Source organism: Aphelocoma coerulescens, chromosome 9 (assembly GCF_041296385.1).
Source record: "Aphelocoma coerulescens isolate FSJ_1873_10779 chromosome 9, UR_Acoe_1.0, whole genome shotgun sequence".
NCBI lineage: Eukaryota > Metazoa > Chordata > Aves > Passeriformes > Corvidae > Aphelocoma > Aphelocoma coerulescens.
This window is the reverse complement of record NC_091023.1, coordinates 4,131,001-4,156,250: the sequence shown is the minus strand read 5'-3', so window position 1 is coordinate 4,156,250 and position 25,250 is coordinate 4,131,001. Positions and strand designations below refer to the sequence as shown.

Here is a 25,250-nt window from a genome sequence, read left to right as displayed (position 1 = left end):
CCTTGGAATGTCTTGTTCCTTGATGTTCGCTGGCTGGCTGAAAGTTTCAGTGTTTACTTGTGTGTTCATGACATGTCAGTCCAGTTTAAAAATCCCGTGCATCTCGGTCCTGTTTCCTACTTCCTACTGAGTCTTCCTACTCAGATCAATAAAAGCAGCTGTCCATCAGTTTTTGATTGGAACAAGATTGATCAATGAGCAACTCAGGGGTGCTGTGTTGCAGCTGCAGCTGCCTGACACAAATATTGCCTCCCTTTGCCAAGGAATTCAATTGTCCTGCTAAAGCAATCAATATCTGCTCCTCTGACTACTCTTGCTCCCTTAATCTTCCTCTATTGTTTCTTTATAATTTAATCTTCTTCAAGGAGCCATATTTCCTGTCTATCATGCTGTTACATTTTCCTTGAATCTTTTTTGAGTCTCAGAGCCAGTGGAGCTCCTGTGATTCACAAGAGAAGCTGACTTACAGTTCAAAAGAAAATGCAAATTCTAGCCTATCTGTTTTATTTACAGCTGTTTCAAATAAATATCTTTACATATTGCATAGTTACTTCAGCTTTGTCTTTGCTCTGTATCAACTTGCTTCTGGTTTTCTTTTTTCTGTTCAGCAATATCCCGGTCATTCTTTCTCCTGCGTCCTGAAGCGTGCAATGATCAAATGCAGAAATCCTGCTTTATTAGTTAAAATATTCACTTGTTTTATTCATTGCATCCATCTTGACACCTGGGGAGGCTAAATCCCTGGCATTCTCTTTCTTCCCAGGACAAAGACAGCATGAAGCTCTGCAGATTTCTGTGCAGAACCAGTGCAGCTCGGTGCCAGTGAGGCAGCGGAAAGCTCCCTGGCTTGGCAGCCTGCACTGGCAGTGTATTAGGGCACAGCACTTACTCCCTGGCGCAGGAATGAGGCCCCAAATGCTTTCCACTTATCTAATGGTGGGGTGAAAACTGCTGTCCTATGCTACATATCCAGTGGAAATTGATCTCTGATGCAGAGATGAAAAGTTCAATGTCTCATTGCAAATGTGTCGTTACTCTTCAGGGATTGATTTGTTACTGGCTTGGTTCTAATGTGGCCACACACAGGAAGATACTCCACAAAAAAGGGATATAGAACCCTTCTAGCAAATATTTTCCAGTAAGTATGGGTGTAATGTGTTACTGACTTCTGTGTATTTTGTAATGCCAAAATCAATGCAACTGGAAGTCTCTGTGACAGAACCAGTAAGTGAAGGGAGTGAAAGTTTTTCTTCCAGAGAATGGCCGTGTTTTTCCCCTCCTGAAACTTCCTACCTTGCTGACAGCAGGGGCAATAATAAAAGCGAGGGAATGCAAAGAATAAGCACAGGTTGCAGTCCACCTTTCTGCCATCTGTTCTCTGCCAGCACTGATGTAATCCCTCTGGCACTGACACTTCCCCTTGCCATCTGTCAGCATTCCGATGTGCTATTGATTAGGGGGTTTACTGGGGTCACTTAGGAAGCACAACAAGCCTCCCAAAACTCGGGAAAGGTAATAAATCAAAGGTGTTTGATTTGTAACTTGCTGTCATTTTTGGTGCCTTCCTTCAGTAGAAGACAGCAGTCAACACTTCCTAAACTCCTCATATGAGGAAAGTTATGATGGCAAACAAATGAGCTTGTTTATAAATGGTGCAAGTAACATAAGCTTTTAATGGGTCCTAGAGGAGTCCAAGGCTCCAGAGGGCTCTGGAATGCCTTTCCCTCCACCCCCATTTGCTCCCCTCACCCTGACCCCCACGTTTTTTTCCAAGCCTTTGTCCAATTTTCATCATATCTGTCATTTTGAAAAATGAGCTGGCAGTTCACTCCTAAGGTTCATAGCATGCCATGTATCTTTTTTTAGATTAACTTGTTTGCAAAGAGACAGTTCAACAGGAAATTCTTGTGCTTACACAGCACTGCAATTTTTATGAAAAGCAGAGATGTTGTTAAAACTCATTATCTGTGTCTATTCTGCTAATTGGATATAAAAAAGTCATGAGACTCGAGGATGATAGGACCACACTTGCTTCCTGGGTAAAAGCCAACAAACCTGAACTGGGGCTGAGCGTGTAACACTGTAGTGTGAACACAGTGAGTATCAGCATTGCACAGCTCTGAGATCTGAGGTAAAAGTGCACCTCATTTCATTTATGGAGACGAATGGAGATAGTGGTCCTGAAAGCATCCATTTCTGATGGTTTCAGAGGAATGAATGCCCAGCCATAGCTACCTTGATGCTCCATTTCATTCCAGATGTGAAATGCTCCCTTGTATTACCATACATATCAATCAGTATGGAATAGCCTGTACCATTCTGCCACTCCCAACATGGGTGTCAAGGCTCCATGTGCCCTCCCAGCTTTCTGACAAACCAGGTCTCACCCACCTGCCCTTGGGGCTGACTTACATCCTTTGTGCTTCCACTCCAGCTCTGCTGCCTTTGCCAGTATAGTTCAGGAGGAATATCTGTGTTACAGGAATATATACACAATACTATTCCAACTATTGCTTTGCAGATCCACCTTTCTTTGTGGGTCAGCTTTAAATAGATCACCTCACACTGTGCTGCAGCCACCGTGTGTGCAGACACACAGCATTACTGCTCCTACAGATCCCAGAATCAAGGCTGTATTGCTGCAGTGTGACTGGATCAAGCACACACATTGACCTTTTCCTCAGTTTCGTGTCTTCAGGTCTCTTCACCACCAGTCTGGAGAAGGCCTTGCAGTTGTGTTTGATTGTCTCTGGTATTTTTAAGCTGTGACTCAGGCCATGCATGGCTTGTGAACACCAAAAGAGAGCTTTTGTTTAAGATTGTTTTGAGTGGATGGAGGGGTGGGTGTTTCTCTCATAAAATGCCTGAGGTGCTGCTTTCTCTTTTGTCTCCTTCTTCATGATCAGACTCTGTTGTGCTTGCACCCAGACGTGGTGTTTGGTGCACGCAGGTCCAACACGCTGGAGCTCTGCTCTCCAGGCAGGCTCTGCAGTGGGATCAGCATGCTGTGATGACAGGCTGCATCACCAGGATTGCAAACCATCCAAAATTGTCCACATTCTATGAAATATATGGGTGAAAAGAGAGAGGAGTGGCTCTTCTCATCTGCCTCCCTCTCCTGGAGCAGCCTGAGCATTGTTTCAGGGCAGGCTCTCAGTGGGCTGTTGGCAGCATGGTCCAGGCACTGCTGCATCAGGAACTGGCCCATGGTGAAATCAAACCCCAGGATGACTCCTTGAGCAAAGATCTGGAGGGTGAGCAGAGCCTGTGTGAGGGTTGGCTGTTGTTACATTTCCAAATGTCCTATCTTTTAATACAGCTGAGTCCCAAGAGCAGAGATCATCAGGCAAAACAAACACAATTATGCAAAACAAACCTGGTTCCCAAAGCAAGCACTGACACCCCCTCCTTTCCTGGCAAAGAAAATCTCTGCTGTAGCTGTTTACCCAGTCTGAGAGCTGGAGGATTGGGTTTGCTGTTCAGTTTCTTGGCTTTTGGGGTTTTGTGTTGCAACCTTTATTTAAACATAGGGTATAGAGAAGACGCTTGTTTTATTTGTTTGGGGTTTTCTTTCTGTTTCTATGACTTTTAAAGGACTGAAGAGTTTATTGTGTGTGAAATGCAGGAAGAGTCTAAATGAACAACAGATGAGAGGAAATAGACTGAGGAAAATGAGGGCTATTTGCTACCAAAGGAAGTAATCATTGTACATATATTAAATTCCAATCTCTAACTGAGAATGTGCTTGTTGTGCAAGAAATCTGACTGTAGAGGAAAACAGGGAAATATGTGGAGTCTTTGCAAGGCTGGGCTTTAAAAGTATGGGTTTGGTGCACTGGTGATAAATAAGCCAGGAGGCAGCTTTCACTGAAGTGAGTGGTGGCTGGAGAGTCACCCAGAGTTCCCCATCGTAACAGAAGGTCATTCTCTGTGCAGAAGGGGGAAACTGTTCTACCATACCTCTGCTATTTGTAGGTAATGTTTAGTATGATTTTATAGTGAGAATATAAATTCTTTATGAACTTTCATCTGCCACATTCTCAGCTCGTCCATCATTAGAGACACCTGACTCACCTGTTACTTATTACTTATTACTTACCTGTAAGTCCTTGCTGGGCTGTTCCTTAAGGATACACTGCTCGTTTTCACTGGAGATAACCCTTACCTGGCAATCCCCTTCAGTGTTTCAGCCAAGTGAGGCATTAGATGATCACAGTGGGGGTGCTGAATGCTCTGGTTCTTCTTCCCTTGGTCCCTGCAGACTAGCAGCAGGGCAGGTGCACGTGTGCATTTCACTGCTGGGAGGCAGAATCACTGGTTGTTTCAGTGATAAACTACTTACAGTGAGAGCCAGTATGAATGGAATAAGGACCCTCACCAGGGATTTGTGGAGTGCATAATACGTGGGCTTGACTTTTACAAGGATGCCTTAAATCAGCCACAAATTTGACATTACTACATCTTTAAGCAAAACACAGCGTTCCTCATTATTACAAGATGGCAGACCCCCTGCTCAGTTAATTCAGCAAGGATATGGAATGATTTTTTAATTATTTTTTGTTTTCTAGCATTAGAAAAATTGTAGCCTGGGGGCATATTGCTTTGACAGATTGGGGTTATATGGTTGAAGCTGACCTATGCAGCTTCCTTCCCCTTCCCCCTCCTGGCAGGCAGATGAAGCATTTATATTGCAAGTGGCTAGCTGTGTGTTGTTCTTGATCTGATGGAAGGCCACCACAGAAGTCAAAAAGGACTTGTTACATATTTTGCTTTTCCTGGGAGGAATGCTTGAAAGCTCAGTGAAGAACCTGTAAAAATTTTAAGAAAAATAAAATAAAATTTGGCCATGTGGGAGGAAGCATTCGAGCACAGGAAAGAATAAGGAATTGCACAGTCAAATAAGCAGTTCCTGGCAGAATTTAGAGACCAGCAGCAGTAAGAAGGGTGCATCGGCATGTGGAAAAGAGTGGAAATGAACTGAAGAGAAATGATAGCATCATATTTAGAATCTGTCACTTTATCCGAATTATGTTGACTGGTTATTAGCAAAAGAGAAGGAATTGAGTTTTTAGAGGAGGAAGGGTTTCATTTCCCCTTCATTAGCTGAGGAACCTGCTGACAGGAATTAAGACAGAATATTGCTAAATGGCAGCTTCAGCCATGCAAGAAAGGGTTGTTTTTAACCCAGAGCTGCTCAGTGACTGCATTTGCAGCATGGCCCTGCTTAAAAAAAAACAAAACTCTGCTGGCAAAACTAAGGCTGCTTTGTGCTGCTATGTGAGAGTGGGAAGGAGAGGTCCGGGCAGGAATCCCGTAGGGCAGTGGTGCCTCTGACGCCTGTGTCATGAAAATATGCCTCCAGTTAACCATTGTCCTCTGACCTCAATCCATGCTGAAACAGGGGCTTTGCATAATCATGGAAGGAGACGGCTCCTGCTCCAAGAGATGTTATGTTTTGAATTTCCAAAACAGACAAAGGAGACATTGTCAGCCCTTCACACATGGGAAACAGAGGCAGAGAGGGAGATTTGTCTGGGGCAAGCAGGCTAATTTTGACAGAATGGGCACTTAAAGTGAGGTTTCCTGAATTCATTTGTGTATTATGACCACAAGATTGGCCTTCCTTTCTAATATTGGATTTTGTTCTTCCTGCAACTTCAGTTTGGGTAAAGGGTTGTTCATCAAAAACATTCTTTTATTCTGTTCTGTTTAATAAATGTGCTAGGGATTCTTTCCTTGGACAAAACTGTGCAGCTTCCAAAACTGTGCAGGTCCGAGTTGCAACTCTGCAAACACATCAGAGGGCTTCAGGTGGGTTTTCGTGTTGGGACTGCCAGGAACAGTAATGCAAGAAAAGGCAGAGGTGTGACTTTGTCTTCTGCTTGTCTTTGTGCCCTTGGAGATCACAACCCCATGGGTATGTGAAGGGGAGCCTGCAAGAGCATTAATGCTGCTCTGCTCAGCTTCACATGGGAAGCAAAATCTTACTAACTCCAATGTCCATTTGTCTTGCTCAAGCTTGTTAAGTCCAGAAAGGCCAGTGAGACATGACATTGCATGACCAAACTGGGGCTGCTTGGGCTTTTTATGAGGCAGTATTGAGTGGAACCATCTGGGCTAGGAGAAGACCACACTTCTGAAATGAGCCTTTAGGAACACTAAAGTTAAGTGGCTGTCTGGGACACCATGCTGAAAGGAAGGGCACTCACAGCTGTGTGGGGCTTATGGGTTTATTTCGTCTCTGATGACAAAAAAAAAACCTTACTAGTCATGTGGTTCCTCATAAATGTCAAGCCACTGTTGACAAGTGGCACTGCCTGTGTTCTCAGCCATGCTGAAACAGAGCATCTGAGCTTTCTGACTGCTAAAGGATGATGCTTTACAGTTACCTTATTTTTCTCTAAACTTAAAGGCAATCCCAAGTTATACTCCAAGAACAGCAGCTTCTGTATCTTAAGTGCCTTGGGTGAATACTTGCATGGTCATCCATCTAACGTGCAAGTGGCTCACCTCTCTGGCTCCTGAGGTCCCAGTCTCCTGGAAGGTGTACTGCTCACTTGCCTGAGGGCTGAGGGAATCTGCTCCTTGGAAATGAATATATTTCTAAGCTAAATACAAATTTGGGAGCATAACTTTCACTATGTTGATGGTGCATCTCAACTTAGGCAGTTAAAACTATTCGTTTGCTTTAAAGTCTCTGTTTAGTTTTGTTTGTTAGGGTTTTTTTTATTTTATTTATGCCCCGTTGGGGCAGCTTCCTTAAGTACTTGCAGAGGCCTGGTTCCAGTTTCCAAAGATAAATCTGATTTCTGTGTTAGGAGGCAAGCTCTTTCCTTCAAGCACTTTTCTGCGTGACAGACCTGGAAAGGGGCAAATCGGATTCAGTAGAATTTCAAAAATTGTAACCTATTTTCCTGTGCTCTTTATCATTGAGATGAATCTTTGAGAAAGATCATTCATGGTAAAATACTTACCAGGGTATTACCTCAACTAAGGTAATAGCTCTTATAGTGTAGGCTTGAAGAAAGAAGTTCTTGCTCCTCAAGCTTTTGCCAATCCATGTCCTGTTCCAGCTGTCTCTGTTTCAATGGACTCCAGGAGCTTTGCATGATATTTATTAATCTGATTTACTAATAGTCTCCTAAAGTTTAAACAGAGACAGAGAGAGAAGATAAGCTGGACTCAGGCTTACAGGAATCAGATTCATGCCAACTCTGCCACTTCCATTTGACTTTATGCACATCAGTTAATATTTTTGGTTCCCCTGTCTACCAAATGCAGATATTAATTCTTCCCTTTTTTCACTATCCATACTTGTACAGATGGCATGTTTGGACAGGAATCAGCTCCTCCTGTGTCTGTGGATACCTCACACACAAATGAGTCCCTGATCTTAGGGATCAGGGGGAAGCAACCTTCTAGTTGCTTCTGTAGCCACAAAATAATAAATGGCTTCAACCTGTTCACTGAAAAACCTTTGGATTACATTGGTGAAAATAAAAAGTCCACTGCAGTTCACAAGTCAAAAACTGCTGATAGTGTTTAGCACCAATGTCTGTCATTGAACATCTGGCATTCATCACTGCTTTCCTTTTCTTTCTGCTGTCATATTTTATCCCATCTCTTGGAGGTTTCTTAGCTCAGTCTGTATAAATTGTGGCTGCCTCTCAGTCGGGGTAGTGGAATCACTACAGGCTGCAAGGTAAAGGAAGGAAAAAGAAGTCGGCTTAAGGAAAGAGTCTGCTCCCCTTTTCCTCCCCTCTCCCTGTACACAGACAGCACTGGACAGCATTACTAGACAGCAAGATACTCTTCCTGTTGAAGAGAGATGGAATAGTTTCCAAAAATAACAAATGTCTTTACCAGCCCTAGTTATGAAGGCAGAAAGCAGGAGAGGAATTGGAGCTGGAGTGGACACCCGTTGCCATTGTTGGAAAGAGCAAAATTGGCGACTTTGGAACAGCCCTTCAGCAAGTTTGTAATGAATTAGGAAAGCAAACTTTACTTAATATTCCTGGGCAATGGCTTTGATGTATTACTTTAAAATTAAATTGCTCTTATTGCGGAAATTTAAGTTACTACTAGAAGAATAATACTGAAGGTGCTAGGAAAACATGGGTGTGTTAAAATTAGCCAAAAGAGAATACTTTTACTATTTTTTTCCTCAAAAAAAAACTTTTCACTGCCACCTCAATGGCCATTACATTCAGTGTTCCTGAACCGTGCTGGCAAGGCAGTGAGCCCTAGCAGCATTCCAAAGATGCATTTCTGATGGGGAGATGAATCCTCCACCACCCCTGTGTGGAACATTTCCAGTTGCATGTGTGTGTTCCCTGCCAAAGCCAGGTGCTTCTGTGTGCACAGTGTAACACAGCCCTGTGCCCCACAAGCTCGTGCCAGCTGTAGGAGCTAGAGAAGGTATTTCCTTGTTCTGGAAGCACAAAGACACCTCAATCCCACACTGCTGGCAGTTAGGGAAGAAAAGGCCCATTTCCCTCTGTGTGCAGAGGGCTATTGTAGACTGCCATCTCTGTCAATCCCAGAACTTTATGGGCTGAAGCTGGAGGGTCTCTGTTAGAGACAGCTGTCATGTTTTCAGTTCTAGGGACAGCTTGTATTGTTGGGGGCTTCATTATACTTGGAACAGCAAGAATTCCCCTTGTCATTATGTGTGTTCTTCCTGGTTGTCTTGCTTTTCCCTTCTATTTAGTCTCGTGTCAAAAGTGTGTCTGAAGTTTGTTTGGTTTAGTATCAGGTTGACTGAAATGGGAATAAATTATTGCTGCTATTGCTGGTTGTCAGCTCAGCCTTCTCTTTCTGCAAAGCATATTGCATTCCTATTTCCCATTGTTTTTCGTTTATGTGCCTGTGGTGTTATCCTGCTACTTACTGCAGACTCCCAGATTTCAGCTCAGCAGCCAGATCAATCAAGCAGTGGGTGTCCTGGTCAGCATCTGCATGGAGTGGAAGTGATAGGCCCAGCTCATAAACAGAGAGGCTGCTGGGCTGTCCTTCAGAGCAGGTCCTGGCTGGCACGGCGGGCACACAGTGCTTGGTGTGACAGGCCAGGCAGTGCCAGGAGCCACAGTTGCTCTCTGAAGTCAATAGATAGGTTCAGTCCTGGTGATTTGTTCTGACTTTGTTGCTGGGAATGGACATTCTGGTGAAGGTGCTACTGTTTGGCAAGGCTAAAATGGTGGGCAGTGAGAAACATGGGCCTAATGTTGCACACACTGCTTTGCATGATATTGCAAGAAAAAAATAGCCCACGAGTACAGTGGAATGGATGATGTGATGTTGATTTACTCTCAGGTTTTTGCTGCCTGCACTAGATCTCTGCTTGCCAAGCATCTGTCCCATTACTAGCAGAATATTTATTCTGTTTTCTCTTCTTCTTGTAGAAAATTTTACTACATCACACTGCTGAGAGACCCCGTATCCCGTTACCTCAGCGAATGGCGTCACGTCCAACGAGGAGCTACTTGGAAGACCTCCTTGCACATGTGTGATGGCAGGACACCAACTCCTGAAGAGCTGCCATCGTGCTATGAGGGCACGGACTGGTCGGGCTGCACGCTGCAGGAGTTCATGGATTGCCCGTATAATTTGGCCAACAACCGCCAAGTGAGGATGTTGGCTGACTTGAGCTTAGTGGGCTGCTACAACATGTCCTTCATCCCAGAGAACAAGCGAGCACAGATCCTGCTGGAGAGTGCAAAAAAAAACCTCAAAGACATGGCCTTCTTCGGCCTGACAGAGTTCCAGAGAAAGACTCAGTACCTGTTTGAGAGAACTTTTAACCTGAAATTCATCCGGCCCTTCATGCAGTACAACAGCACGCGGGCAGGAGGGGTGGAGGTGGATAATGACACCATCCGCAGGATCGAGGAGCTCAATGACTTGGACATGCAGCTCTATGACTATGCAAAGGACCTCTTCCAACAGCGCTACCAGTACAAACGGCAGCTGGAGAGGATGGAGCAGAGGATAAAGAACCGGGAAGAGAGGCTTCTTCACCGGTCCAATGAAGCACTTCCCAAGGAAGAGACCGAAGAGCAAGGACGTTTGCCCACTGAGGACTACATGAGCCATATTATAGAGAAGTGGTAGCCTAGGCAGACTTTTATATTAATGATATTCTAGGGTTTCCATATAAGAGATCATGGAAGTAAAATTGCAAAAACAACAAAAAAAATATTTTATTTAAAAACAAGTCTGTAAAACAGAAGATAGATTGCTTCCTTAAGCATAGGGTCTTTTTACTGTTTCTTACAAGACCGATGATATTCTTAAAAAAACAATAAATACATAAAAATAAAAAAAGGGTCAACATTCTAATGCAGAGGTAAAAAATGCACAAATGCAGTTACCCACTCATACAAAGAATACAAAATGCAAAAGAATGTTTCTTATCCTCACAGTTTTAACACAAATGGCAGAAGTAGGAATTTGAAAAAACTCTTTCTCCCCTGGGCATAATGATCTAAAGATACATAATTAAAAAGAAGGAAATAGAGGTTTTCTTTTGTGGGGGTGGTGGGATGGGAATTGCATTGTTTGTCAGTAACTGATAATGGTGACTAAGTTGAGGATTGGCCATCCTGTCAGGCTGGGATCTCAGCACACAGGCACTCACAGTGTTTCAGCTGGCAGCCACTGCCAGAAAGTAGAGCACCATAAAAAAAAAAAGAAGAAGAAAACCAGTCAGAGGATGAGAAACTTTAAAGCAAATTGACTACAGCCTGGGATATGTACTTAGCACAGTGGTTCTGATGCATTGCACTGGTATCACATATACATACGCAGCTTCATCACAAAGGTAATAGGGAATTCATGCACAAAACTCCCAGATTTGTTTCCCAGACAGGTCCCAAAACAAGTCAAAAGCCAACCATAGACTCAAACCTGCATTCCCATGTTATCCTGTTGGCTTACACCACTACCACTCAAGCCACCATCAGTATTGTGTGTTAACAGCACATGAAAACCCTCTCCTACATACTAAAAAAAAAGGAAGAAAAGTTTAAATACTCCTCCATAAATCCACACAAAATTCAGACCAGGCAAATGATCAGTCATTAATGGGAACATGACAAAGGGGTGGTTGTGTTTTGTTTGTTGCTATGTGAAATACTGACCCAGAATAAGCTTACAGACGTACTCTAGCTGTATTATTTCAGTTATTTTTACTTGCTTTTATCAAGAGGTAATGGGCATCAGCTGGCTTCCAGTGAAGTCACTAGAACTGATTTAAGTGGTAACAGGATGGGGCTCTCTTCCAGAGCTGTGAAAATTTCTGACTATGGGTCTGAATTAATTATGAGACAGTGCACATTGTCTTTTGGCAGGGTGCCTGTTCTGCAGCCCTTACTTTAAATGAACAAGCTGTGTTCATAAAACTGGAAAGGGGAATCATGGATAGTGTTTTTTTAGTCTCAGACCACTCTCAAAGCAGAGCTCTTTCTCTTTCAATGCTGTTTTTTAGGGCCTCATGTAAGTTTAATCCTCCAGTGTGAGGACAGTCTAACCAGGTTCTGCTTACTGACTTTTGAGTCATAGAACAACAATGGCTTCTCTAATTCCTCTTCCCACTCGCCAAATTAAAATATGGCTTATTTTTTTGCTGTTGCAAGCACTTCTTTGTTTGGCTGGAAGCATGGAAATGAAGTAGTTTTTGCCTGGTTCATGTCTCACTCCGTTATTGCTCAGCCTGTAAGACCTGAACCCTCTATTGTTTAGGGTAAACTCTGAACCAAATGGAATATGATTTGATTTTCAAAGGCCATGTTAACTGCAAATCAAATATGGCATTGAAATCACTGGAGGAGAGGCAGAGAGCTGATGCACTCAACTTTAGCATGTCATTTTTATAAGCATCCCTTTCCCATCATACACATCCACTGATGTGCTGCTTGGCTTGTATTTTAATTCTTTCTCTGCCTCTGTGCACTGTTTCCAGCAGTTTCAAGTTCAGACTGAGTTTTGCAAAGGAGGGGCTTCTCTGTTCTCCTGTGCATGCCCTGGGGGATACACCTTGCTTTTGGAGACGTTCTTCTCAAGAGTAAAGACAACTAAAAACTTGAGAACAGAAAATTCAAAGAGCACTTAGGGCCTAAATACAATTCTATTACAGCCCTGAGCCAAAGTCCACCAAAGTCAGAGGAGTCTTTCCTGTTGCTTTCAGATGGATTTTGGTCAGGTCTGCATCCTTCTGCTGCAAAGTGCACAAGCACTCACCTGTCTGCAGGCACCAAATGGCTCCTGTTCCCAGAAATGTGTAGCCTGGCCATAAGCATTTCCTCCTAGATGAAAGTTGGGAAGCAAAATGAAGCAGTATTTGGTGGTTGGCTTGGGGGCAGAAGGCATTACAAGTCCACTTGCTCATCTCTGAATTCCAAGACTGGGAGAAGCTATGTCTGGTAGTTGCCAGCACTTTTATGTGTTGCTGTAACTAAAGGAAACATTTGTATCTTAAAAATTCGACTTTACAGGCTGTTTACCCACAAAACCAATGCAAGACATATAAAAAGCAACTGTTCTATGTGTACAGTTTCCACCTTTCCCCAAAAGCTTTTCAGGGTGCGTCCTGTGTTATGGATCCATAGCACACAAGCAGTGCCTGCAGCTAATCCCTGTTTGCGTGGCGCTGCTGGGACTGCGTGTGATTCACACCAGTATTGTGATTATGCTGTGTCTGCCTGAGCTGTTCCTGTGTTAGAGGCTCTGAGTAACCAGCTGGATGTTAATGAATCTGTCTGCAGGGTTGTCTAAATCAGAAGCAACCTCTGACCTTAGAAGCATGTCAGTAGAAGACCTTGTTCCAACATTTTCTTTGTAATATATTGCAGTAACAAGCAGAAGAACTGAAATTATATTGAAAACTGTTAGCAGTTTCATTTCAACCACAAAAGGAGGGCTGACCTCACTTAGTACTGAGGCAGAAGTTTCTAGATTTAAATCCTGCACCCAGCAAATGCCTCCGTTTTCCCACCTCTACACTGGGAGTAACAAATTTACGGACTCTAAAAGGGTATTCCAGGGTATGAAAAGTATAGGGCACTTTGAAACAGATTCTGAGTAATGGAAATGAACGGAATCACCCAAAAGCCATTCCTCACCCTGGCTGCTGTGCTGGTCTGCTTATGGCTGTAAGCCATGTGTTAATTTATTTTCAGTGCTGTGTACCAGAACATGGGTTGCAGGACACACCTGGCACTATCTTCTTCCTTTAGTGGGTGCAAGGGAACTTTTTTAACATAATGTGAATGTAGCTTTTTGTGATTTATATGTACCACAGCTTGAAGTGGTACTATTTCTTTTCTTTTTAGGACTGATATTTTGATGCTACAATAACATGAAAAGTGTGTGTGTAGTTTTAAAATGAATGGAGAACAATGGCTTTAAGGCACTCTGGCAGAAGTAGTGGCCAGATAGTAGATTCCTGTTCAATATTTGCCCCTTTCTTCCAAAATGTTTTTCCTGTGACATCCAGATACACCACGACCTTCTTCAGTACATGAAGTGTTTCTTCAGGGGGGGTCTGTCTATGTGTCATGATCCAGCTCAGGTTAAGAGAGTGCTGGGAGCAGTGCAGGCAGGTGCGAGACTGGACCTGTCTCTCAGGGACTTGGTGAGGCAGTTCCCCTTGAAATCAGAATTTACCTGCTCAGATGCTTACCCACCCCACAGTGTTTCTGCCATGGTTCCAAGGGTACCCCCTGGAAAGCCTTTACAAAGGCTGGGGCTGTGTGTTTAAGGCAGTATAGGGCAGCAGTACCAGTGTGAGTGAGCAGTTTGGGCAAGAAAAGGCAGCGGCCCTTCAGGCTCTGCCATCTGGCACTGTGCTGACCCTGGCACATCACAGACAAGGATTGGGCTCAGTGGGGATTTCCCAGCAGACTTCATTCCTGCTCTGGGAAGGTAGAAAGGCCAAGACATGTTGTAGTGCTAAGAAGTCAAGGTGCTTTTAGTTAAAGCTAAACTTCACTGCTTGGTGAGTGTTGTTGCTGAAGAAAACAATTTTCTTGCTGGTTTGTCTCATCCCAGTTAGCTCTGTTGAAGGAGTTTGCCTCATCCAAAGTTTTCCAGACAGTCAGGTGCCACCTTGTACCCTATCCAGGTCACAAAATGCAGGATTGACTGGTACGGTTGCCAGCCCAGGCTGTCAGAGGGTTCAAAGTCATACACAAACAAAGAAAAAGTCAGCAAAGCATCAGTGTGAGTTTCTGGTTTGTCTGAATTTCTCCCTTTATACCCAACATTTTGGAATAAATGAGGAGCATTTCAGTTGGTGGTTTTGCACCCCGTAGTCCATTACTTGCTTACAAAACTGGGATGACAATGAAAGCAGCATAAGAAAGATCCCAATAAGGTTTTGAATTCTCTCTCCCTGGGCTGTCCTGTTAGAGCAAAAAAGAGCAGTGCAGTTGCTGAGAGAACAAGGCAGGAGGACTCCCCAGTGACAGTGCAGACTATTGGGAAGTTTTTGTTGTGAGCCAGTCAAGTCACTTCATAGGGACCAGTGGACAGTTACAGAAGGTGATGATAACGTTACAGCACAGGGCCTGACCAAGGTTCATATCTTGGGGTTAAAAGCATCTCTAGTGTCTTGCTGGTGTTTAGAGTTACCCAGACCCCCTCCTACCCCATAGGCTTTTCCAATCATCACAAAAAAGGGATAGTACTACAGGAATTCATCAACCAAACTATGCTTAATACTGTATTCCCAGAGCTATAGCTTGGCATGCAACTGATACTGTCTGCTGGATCCAAATCACAAGGCTGGCTGCGTTCTCTTTTCATTCTTGTTTTCACTTTCATTAATATTAGCAGATCATGTTCCAGAGGCAGAAGTGACTGTAGGATTCACTGCCTGATCAGGAGTGTAGCCAAGCCTTTATGGCACAGGTCAGCAAGCAGCAGCTCAGGTGAACCAGGGCACACAATCCCAGCTACCCGTGGCCGTTTGTTTTACCCCATCCACAAGAATTCTGCTAAGGTGAATGCAGACCTGATAAACACATGGGAGTTAAAACCTGTGTTGTCCCAGCTGCAGGGAGTTTTCTCTGTAATTCTTAGCCATACAAGCTGAAAAAAACAAGATTTGCAAATGAGTCTGTCTCCTCAGAGCCCCACAATTCCCCCTCCCTGGTCAATTCCCCCAGGTGTCAATTCTGGAGACTGGATTGAGAGAGTTGTACTATAATGAATAATTTTATATTCAAAAGGTTTACTGAGCATGATTTGTTTTGTACATATTGGAATATGATTTAACTTATTTTTATTGCCCCTTTTAATCTTTTTTTCCTTAAGGAGAAGACAAAAATCCCCATCCTCTCTCAATGTGAAGTTCCTATGTGTTTATGTGTAGTCTGCCAGTCAAAACACTCAACAGGCGCAGGATTTCTCACCAGCCCTCCTGCTATCTGATTTTGTTTTTTATTGTCATTTCTATTCATCTGAGACTTTGCTTATATTGTCTCTTCTTTCCTCTCTGCCACACAGTCTGTGCAGGGCAGGGAAAGGGCAATGCAGGCAGGGTTCTCTTGTTCTTCCTCTCCCCTTACTTGCGTGCTTTACTTACCAAGGAACTCAGTTCCTCTAGGAGTTGTGTGACTGAGGGTAAAAAAAATACAACTGTCCCCCCACCTGCCTTCCATTCTCCATACTGTAGATCAAACAGATTCAGCTTCTCTGAAAGTGATTGTGGCTGGACTCATTCCATTGGGCTGAATGTGTATGGTTTGCACTTTCCCCCCCACTTCAGGAACTTAAAAACAACAAAAAATAAAAGGCAACCGTTTAACTTGAGCCGAGTAACACTTAAAGCTTTATATATTTATTTATAGCATCTTACAAAAAGTGTTAAAAGGTTTTTTTCTTCCACAAGAAAAATAAAATTTAAAAAAATCATCTAATTGTTTTTGTCTAGATCAAGGATGAATGTTAGCAGATGAAATAAACCCTAAAATTGAGCATCTGTTGTGCGTGTTGTCCTTGCATTGGCCTTTGGATGCTGTTTCAGTGTAATATGTCTTGCCTGTTTATTACAGAGAGATAAAGCTGCCAGTGCAGTTGATTAAGAATATTTGTTTTCTGCTACAAAAACAGACTCCTGGACAAGAAATGTTCAAGCAGAAACTGCAGTCTGTTCGTTCCTATTGTTACAGTTGAGCCAACACTGCAGAAAGTCCTTAAACCTCATGGAACCTATCATCTTCTAAAAATTCCCTTTGCTGCTGTACGGTGTTCTTAGTTGTCTTTTTCAGAGTCACTGCAATGAACACATTTGCAGGCAATAGAGGTTGTTACACCAAACATTACAGAATAATTAACAGAATTTTTTTGTTTGTTTCGTGCTCAGAAGTACTTTGTTGTGCAAAAACGTTCTGCAGTTACTGAATGAAGCCACGTGCCTGTTTTTGCACAGTGAAAGTAAGCTGGGGGTAAGAGGATGATGATACAAGTGTTTCACAGCATCCTGAGTGAGAACAGCAAGATATTTATCTAAGTGTAACAAATAACATGGCTGTGATTTTACTGAAGTATCATTGCAGCTCACACTTGGAGGGAGGGAAGGAGGGGCCGTGCAGGTGCTGCTGGAGGACTCAGGTAAGTGACTGTGTAAGGGGAACACCTGTGATCCCGATGGGGCTCACCTGTGAGGGGAGGGGACTGATGGAGACCTCGGGTCAGTCCCTTCAGCTGTGCTGGTAGCACTGCCCAGAAGGCTTCATGTCCTGCTGAGCTGCAGGAGAAACTTCCCAGTGTGGCTCTCTCTGGCCAGCGTGGCAGCCAAGGTGCAGGCACAGCTTGTCCTGCTCTGTGGGAGCCCTGCTGTTCCTGTTTGAAAGCGCTCTTTGTCTCCTCCTTGACCTCTCCAGAAGCCAGGAGGATACTCTGGCACAAGAAGTCTGGGCAGGTAAAATGCTTTCATTTGCACATGGTCTTCCTACACTGCCTTTAAAATGGGTTCTTCATCTCCGTGCTAGGAGCCTCCAGGAAAAGAGGGAGGATAGCTAGCTAGCGGGTGGAAGGAAGGCTTCTGCTGTTGCAGAAAGGGAAAGGAGCAGAATGGATGCTTGAAGGAGGGTTAAAAGAAGCAGTGAAATTACTGAGGGAATAACCTCCAGAGTCTCATGATTTTTTTCTTGATTACACTGATTACTCAATTTCTTTATTCTTGAGTCCAAAATGATGCTGTTTCAATTCTGTCTGGTGATTTTACACTATCCAGCACTGCCTCTGGGAAGCTGTGGAAGGTGGAAAGGCCAAGACATGCCTCTGGGGGATGTGCTGCCTCAGGTTAGTTGGAAAGTGCCCTCCTTTGCATCCTGCTGTTACCCTAACAATAAACAGCCCCTGGCTGTTCTGCTGCCCCAGGTGACAGCCTGCTCTTCCTGAATAGAAAACTGATCCTGATTCTACTATACCAGAGGAGGTGGTGCTGAGATCTTGTCAGAGGTTGTGTTTTATTTCTCTGGCTCACAAACTCACACAGAGCTACTTTAACCCTTTAATAGCCTCTTTCTTTCCACTGTCTAGAGGACAAGGAAAAGCAAAGCAAATCTGCTTTAACACTGTAGTGCCAAAGCTTTCCTGCGTTGATCTTTGGGTCGTACAGGTTCCCTTTTTGCCTTGCTGAGGATCCATGTGTGGGTCCACATAATGCTGAACTTCTTTATTGTCACAGAGCAGAAAGAGGGATGTATGTCCTTGCGTAGTTAAATGTGTATCTAGTGGTTACTGCATGTTTCTATGGATTTTGTAAAAGTGGACAGATCTTAGGAGAGTCCCAGGCCTTGCAGTTTGGAACACTTTATGATGCAGTACATCAGTGGCACTTAGAATAGGGATGTGAATAAATTTATACACAGATAAAATAAAATAAAATTATGGGCTTTCTGCAGTTGGAAATGTTCATGGCTGATTTGGGCACATCAGCTCCCCTCTTTGCTGTAGGGGGAAACCAAGGCACGTTCATACATAAACACAAACAAATATATTGTGGGTTTAACACTAAAGCAGCTTGAGTTTTACTCTGGCAGTTATTTCATAAACTTCAAATAAAGGGGGTATAGTCAATGAAATATTCATTAATTGAACAGTATTTAATAGATCATTGCTATGTATCTCTTAATACAATCAGAGGTTCAAGTGGGGAAAGCTTTTCTAGCTAGGCCCTGTCTGCTTTAATTGATCTGGGAAGTAAGTGGCTTGGAAAAGAAACCATGCATGTTCATACTTTGCAAATATCTATAAGCCTAAAATGAGTAAGTCTCTATTTATTAGTCAGACCACACTGTCTGTGTATGTGGTACTGTTTGTTAGGGCTTAGAAATTCTTTGTCCCACATGAGTTTACTCATCTCGCTCTCTCTGGTGATGCTCTTCTCATAAGCTTTTCTACTCTTGAGTGCTTTCGTGTGCCTGCCTTACTCTGGCCCACTGATATTCCTGCTTCACAGAAGGTTTGTCCCCAGAGATGGGGGGCATGCAGTATCTCAGTCAGGATTCTTGTGACCTTTGCACAAGGAGCTGCAGAACTGAGATACTTTTTAATCAACATCCAGCCAACAACACGAGGGAAAAGTCGAGTATCTATCCTCTAGGAGCTGGGAATGGATGAGGGAGAGCAGTGCTTTGCAAATGTTTAATAAACTAGATGTTATTAGTGGGGAAGAACAAAATAAATATATAAATATATTCTTTTAGATTATGGTCATGGAATCCAGATGTTTGTGCAATGAATGAGTAATAGGCATTATAATAAATAATAAGCATTTAATTCAAGTGGCTTTAGCATATTCTGGTTATTACTGGATTCCATTTAAAAATTCCTTATTGACTTAAACCAAATGTTATACTCAGTTGGGCTGTAAATGGTAAAGAAATTCCATGTGGCCTAATCTAGTTAATTCAGGCTGGATACCTGATCCCCAAATGAGTATGTGGTAGTCAGTCGTCAGTTTTCTGGCATAGGCAGTGACAACACATATAAATCATAGAGCCTTTGTGAGATGGTAAATAACTTTCCTGTAGAGCCCTTTCTGTGGGATTTGATTATTAGTGCCAGACATTGTTTTCTGAACAAGAGCTCACAGCCAAATTAGTGAATGCTCAAATGTTTTGCATACTACAGCAGCCCCCATCAGTACTGGTTTCTACTGATCATATGTTCTTTTCTTTCCTTTCCTTGATATCAAATATTTAGATACTAAGTGAGAATTTATAAACTGAACCCAACTAGCCACAACTCCATGTAGGCTTTTAAATTTTACTATGTTAGTGAATGATCATACCTTTTGTGTTACTGGAAATGCTAATGCTACTGGAGTTAATTAATGGAGGCTTTGCTCCCTGGCTGGAGAACCTGGATCTTGGAAAACTCTGGGAGAACTGGGAGAACTGTGCAACCTTATGGACTCAGGGATCTTCTGCTTGTTAGGTTTCTGCTCAAGATCAAATGCCAAGTCATGCAAAGAATTAAGGGTATGTGGTGTTCTGTTTTGAGGGCAATCTGGCCTTCTGAAGCAGCTAAAATGACCAACATTCAGCTGTTTTGGAGGCAAAAATGGAGACAGAGGTCCTATTGGAGGAGAAATCTTTTGATAAGAGCAGCCTAGCTGGTGTTATCAAGGGACCCTTCATCACAACTGTTCCACATAGCTTTTCATGTGTTTATTCTGAATACTGTTGTTTTCTCTCCACTGGGAAAGCAGAGTGTAAAATAGGGGGCCAGAGTGCTGGTGAAGGCCTGGCCCTCACGGGCACAGCCTCGTCTCTCATTGTTCCATGTTGCCCTTAGAGAAAGACATCCACAACCTTTTGGAAGCAGTGTTTAATCTGAGCACATATGCAGGCTTTTTGGTTTCTCTTTGCAGTGTCTCAGTAATCTGCAGGTCATTTTTACTCTCTGTGTGCCTGTCTGCCTCTGTCCTGGTGAGAGCTATGTGCTGTGCCACATGAAAGGCGTGAGCATGGCTGCCTCCTCCCTTGAGGAACAAGCCCAGAATCAGCTCTGCCAAGGCAGCACAGTGAGACAGGGGCATGCCTCAGTGAACAAAAACTCAGGCCAAGCTGAGCTTTGTGGTGTGGGTTGTTTGTGGTACAGCAATGTCCTCCAGCAGGAATGGCTGCTGGCCTGCCAGCCAAGCTCTGGAGATGTGCACATGTTGTCTGGATTTTCATAAGTACATTTAAGGACTTTCACAAGAAAATCAAACCAAATCAAACCCACCGGGACAGTGTTGGGAGGAACAATTACAGCAATAAATAAAGATTCCTGCTTGCATGCCAACCCAACAGGCTTTACTGTCTCCTCATCAAGTGATCTGCCATTTGTTAGCAATCTCTTGTTAGGGCCTTTCTGCTCTTGGCCTGTTCTTGCTTTTGTATATATTTTACTCATCTTGACAAGAGAAAAGAACTCTATTAAGTATAGGAACTTAAAATTCACAGTGCCTGTAGCATCTGTGGGAGGACTAGAATTACAAACCACATCAGCATTTTTGTTTGTTTGTTTTTCTCTGTGTTTGGGCATTCCATTAGCTGTCTTACATTTTTGGTTGTGGGTTATTTTTCTCCCAGTCTCCTGTGGCTTCTTTGTGAAAACCATTTGTTTTGTCGTCCTTCCTCATTCTTTGTAAAGGTGGCCTGCAGGTCTGGGTTGGCCAAAACCCACAGGAACTGACAATGAAAGCATGTGAAGCAGTTGTCTTCTTGGATGGGAAGGTGGTAGGTGGAAAATAGTGTGTTCCTTACAGTAGCCCTTGACTCTACCATTCATTTCTTAGTCCAGAGCTGCCTTTTGTGCGTTAAAAGCTCTTAGGTGTGTTTCTCATCCTCCAAAATCTGTTTTTGAGTTGTCTGTGGTGTTTTCCCGTCAAGCCTTCTTCTCCTACTGATGTTCTATTTCTTTTTTACTAGCACAGATGCCCTATGGCAATAACTGTGCCTGTAAGGTATCTGATGCTTTCTGCCCTTCCATATATTTACTTGCATACTACTTTCAGTAATTAAGGCCCCAGGTTTCTGTGACTGAAATGATGCTGAAATGTCTGGAAAACTGGAAGGTGAGTGTTGGAGAGGATGAGCATAAGGGGATAAAGACAGACAAGCTGGTAGTCACCAAACTGTGTCACACTTTTTAAGGGTAGGATGGAACCCAAAGCTCTCATGGTCTTTTGTGCTGGCAGCAAAAAGACCATTACTGAAACCCAGTGTGATGTGCTGGGGCTGTTAGGGTGGGAACTTTAGTAACTGTAGAGAGATTATTGACCTTTCTTTCCTTCATGCCCTTAAAGAGGAAGGTCATAGATTCTTCCACACTCTAAACCACATCCAAAAAATATCTACCACCTTCTGGTGAGCAAGGCTGGGGTAAGAGTGGGCTTCTCCTTAGGTCTCCATTACATTTGCTTCACTGTACACAAGGAGAGGGGTGACAGAAAGGCAGCACATTATCCAGTCATTCTTATAAAGAACCATTTCTCACACATTAATCCTGGATTCCATGAAAGTAACACAATGCAAGTTTTGGTGTGGAAGAGTGGAGAAGAGCAGAAGCCAAGAGGTGTCCATAGCTGCTCTGTTCTAGATGCTCTGCAATGCTCCTTATAAACAGGTCACAGAGATCTGTCTGGCTACACTTGACTGGAAATTTGCCAAAGCAGGCTGATGCTCAGGCTGCTGCTAGCAGAGATGATGCTCCAGGATAAAATAAATGGAAAGGTCACTTTGATTAACTGCCCATCTCTCCTCTCCCTTACTCTATCTCAATCTCTCTGCACCTTGATAACCACAGGCATGTCTGACTCATCAGCCATGTCAACCAGCTTCCATTTAAATGTTGAGCATGAGCCAAATTATTCTTCCTATCATATTTAAGGTCCTTCATGTTGTTAAGTGGTGGTGTGTAGTAGAAAAGAACTGCATGGAAATGTGCTTAAAACACTGACCTAGGAGGTCAGTGTGCTTTTTCATTTGTTTTAGAACTCTGTTGTTTCCCCTCACTACAGAGCTTCACTCTTAAAAAACAACAAAAAGACCTTCCTTGTCTGGGGCTTTGATACATAATAAATGCTGCAGGTTTTCATTCATCACGTTATTTTGAAGCATTGTAGCATTCGTATCCTAGTTCATCAAATGTGCCCTCTTTGTGTCATAAAAACACAGAACACAGTGAGCCCCTGCCTTGGAGCCCTGTCACACAGATCATGAGAAAGGAGAATTGGTTTTGCCTTGCCCCTGGGCTCTGGCATCATCCGTGATTTTAATGGTGAGGTAAGACAGGAGCTTCTCACTGTCAGCATTGTAAGGACCTGCAATCTTGTCTCATTAAGAATGAATAAAAGCTGCTTCTTATCAGATTTACATTAAGTGCCCCCCAAAAGTGAATGTTACTAACTTCAAAAGATTTTCCTTAAAGTATTTTTGAAACTGGCCTGTTTGGGCATGTAAAAATACAGAATTCCTCGTTAACGTTACTGTCATCCCATTTAAATGCCCAGTTACCCTATCATGCTTTCCTTATCTACAGAGCAGGCAATGAGCCATAATTTTGAGGGGACAATGATTTGATGACACTGATGGGGCTCTCAAACTCCATTAGGGTGCATGAATCACAAGTTAATTAGTCATTTTTCCTAATATAGTGAAGTTCTGTCTTTAATCCTACAATTTCTGTCTCTTGTCAGGTTTATTATTATCTCCAGATGGACTGTTCTGTCTCTTCCCTCAAAACTTTCTCATGTTATGAGGTAAAGTTTTTATAGGAGTACAAAATACTAGCTTCTTTTCTTTGAGTAAAAAATTTCCAAGGTTATACTTTATTTCACACAAGTAAAGATTTGAAACTACAGCTTCAGGAGTTTCAACTACTACAGAGTTTCATAGGCAATTAGACCCAGAAAATTACAAGGTCTGATTGGCATTCTAGATCAAGGATATTAGAACCTGACTGAATCCCAGTTACTGACACAGGAGATAATTTTGAGTACCATTGATTGCTGTTCTTGGAGTGGAGGTGCCAAACAATGCCGCAGTGCAGGAGCTGTGGAGGTTTAGGATCACACATTCTTCTGACCCATCCTTCCAGGTGAGGCAGATGGGGCTTATCACAGAGGGAATTTGGATATTTAGTGGAGACCCCCAGTGCCCTCACCTTTCTGGAGGTCTCCTGCCTGCTGTTGTGCACTGTTGCTCTGCTGGGGTGAGGTAGGCTGTCCCTTCTCCAGCCACAGAGCTGCCTCGACAATATATTTGGAGCTTCCACTGGGAAAAACTCCTCCATGCTAAGAGCACGTGCACAGGGGACAGGTCTGGCTCTCTGACTGTGCTGTCAGGTCACAGGAGAATCTGGGGGAGGATGGCCTGGACTTTCCTTGGACGTTGTTGGGAGAGCTGTGCTGAAGTATTGCAAGTCACATCTGATATTAGCAAATGCACTGCTTGGATAGATCCAAGGGTTCTGTCTGTGGGGGTGTCCTCTGCTTGCTCTGGTAGGATTGGAGGGGGATTTTCATTTTATAAATTGAGCCTTTTTTAAAAGGTGGGATATCTGAGGGAACTGGAAATCAAATTCGTGCAGCAGCTGCTCTCTACAGAGAAATCTTCCTTCCAAGTCAGCAAAGGCTCCATCTCCCTGTCCTGCGTGCAGTTCAAAAAGACTGACCCACTACAACAACCAAAACGTTTTCTTGGTTTGCATCTCCAGACCAGTGCTAGAGCAAGATAGGTTTGAGGAATGAGCACAAGTATGGTGTAAAAAAAAGTTAATGTTGCCTCTCACTTTGCTGCCGGCAACAATTTGGCAGGAGGTTTTCTCATTTGGGGGTGGGAGGGGGTTGATGGCTTGGTTTGGGGATTTTTTAGGTCCTTAGGTTGCAGAGATTTTCCTATACCCTAACGATGGAAAGCTTATAAGGCTGGTGAAGAATGTGGGCATTTAAATTTTTATTTTTACATCATTTTGAAATCCTGAAATTGAAGGTAACAGATACAGCATAGTTAGACAATTACCCCAAATCTAGCTGCCTGTTTTATAAGCATTGTGGTGTGATTTCAGTAAGCTGAAAGAAACAAAGAAACTTGTGGACCAAAGTTAAAATGTGCATCTGGGTTGCTTTTGTGCAAGGCAGGAGGAGACCTGAGTGACTTCAAGGAAGGTGCATGTTGTTAGCTGGGCAGGGTGTGGGATGTGACAGGGGACAGTTTGAGGGAAACAAGTTGGAATACCATGAAGAACAGGAGGAAAAGCTGAGGAAAGAGAAGGAAGGAGAAGGTGGGAGCCTGAGGAAGCTGTGGGCAGCAGCTCTCCCTGTGGATGTGGGTACGAGAGGCCAGTGTGGGTGTGGGAGAGCTGGAGAGGAGAGGCTCTAGTAATCAAATTGAGAAGTCAGAACAGCCCCAGCAGCAAGAGTTTTAAGTGTAAAACTGTAGAAAAATAGATTGCTTTCCATGTTTTTGTTGGAGAATTCAAGCCCATGTACAGGTACAGACTGTTTTCAGTAGTCATGTTTATTTGTGGATGGTGATAGAAGTTGTGGGGAGCCAGACCTGGGTTGCTTTTGAATTGCAAGTGGAGAAGGGAGAGACTGGCCTTGAATCTGCTCTGTTATGCACACTTTGCAGCTATCAGCATGTCCAGCACAGTAACCAGTGTGCTCAACAGCATGTTATCCTGCTGCAAGCTACCTGCTTATTTTGAGTGTTTTATCACAGCAGAACTTCTTGCAAATGAATCCTTCCCTGCTTCTTTCAGAGCTCATGTTTCATTGCCTTTCAGTCAAAATTATCTGCTCCTTTTAATTATCCCCTGCTTTTACTGTTTGAGACTTGGCACAGCACGCAGTACTGAAGGACTTTCCAGTCCAGATTGACTCCCCTGGAAAAAGTTCATACAGAAGCCAGGGAAATAAGAGAATTTTCTGAAAAGCAGAGTGAGGAGGGAAAGGGAGTCAGAGTTTAAGTAAGGATTATTCAGTTCCTGTTTTCAAAGGTGACAGCTGAGTAGGAACTACTCCTTCCATACACAGCGATGAGCAAGTGCTCATGTGTTTTGTGGAATGTATAATTACGGCTCACTGCCTGCTCTGTAGATCACGTAAGCCATAATGCAGAATGTATTTGAGAGCATTTCCACCAGCTTCATGTTGAGGCTGTTCCTGCTGAAGGCTCACAAATGTAATTCAGGGCTTCTCCCTGGAAGGCCCGAGGAAGTATTAGTGCCTGCTGTTCGTTGCCAGACTT

General features: G+C 43.4%; 1 protein-coding gene and 1 long non-coding RNA gene across 2 annotated transcripts in view; both read left to right on the top strand.

Moving 5' to 3' along the window:
• The window catches only part of HS6ST1 (heparan sulfate 6-O-sulfotransferase 1), a 184,585-nt gene extending 168,611 nt beyond the window's left edge, over positions 1 to 15,974 (top strand). The window contains exon 2 of the mRNA XM_069024827.1: positions 9,402 to 15,974. Coding sequence (XP_068880928.1) covers positions 9,402 to 10,110 — 709 coding nt within the window. The 3' untranslated portion in view covers positions 10,111 to 15,974. The remainder of the gene's footprint in view (positions 1 to 9,401) is intronic.
• A 733-nt stretch (positions 15,975 to 16,707) lies between these two features.
• The window catches only part of LOC138114966 (uncharacterized), a 45,873-nt gene continuing 37,330 nt past the window's right edge, over positions 16,708 to 25,250 (top strand). Inside the window, exons 1-2 of the long non-coding RNA XR_011152891.1 lie at positions 16,708 to 16,921; positions 17,237 to 17,304. This is a non-coding gene — a long non-coding RNA (uncharacterized lncRNA). The remainder of the gene's footprint in view (positions 16,922 to 17,236; positions 17,305 to 25,250) is intronic.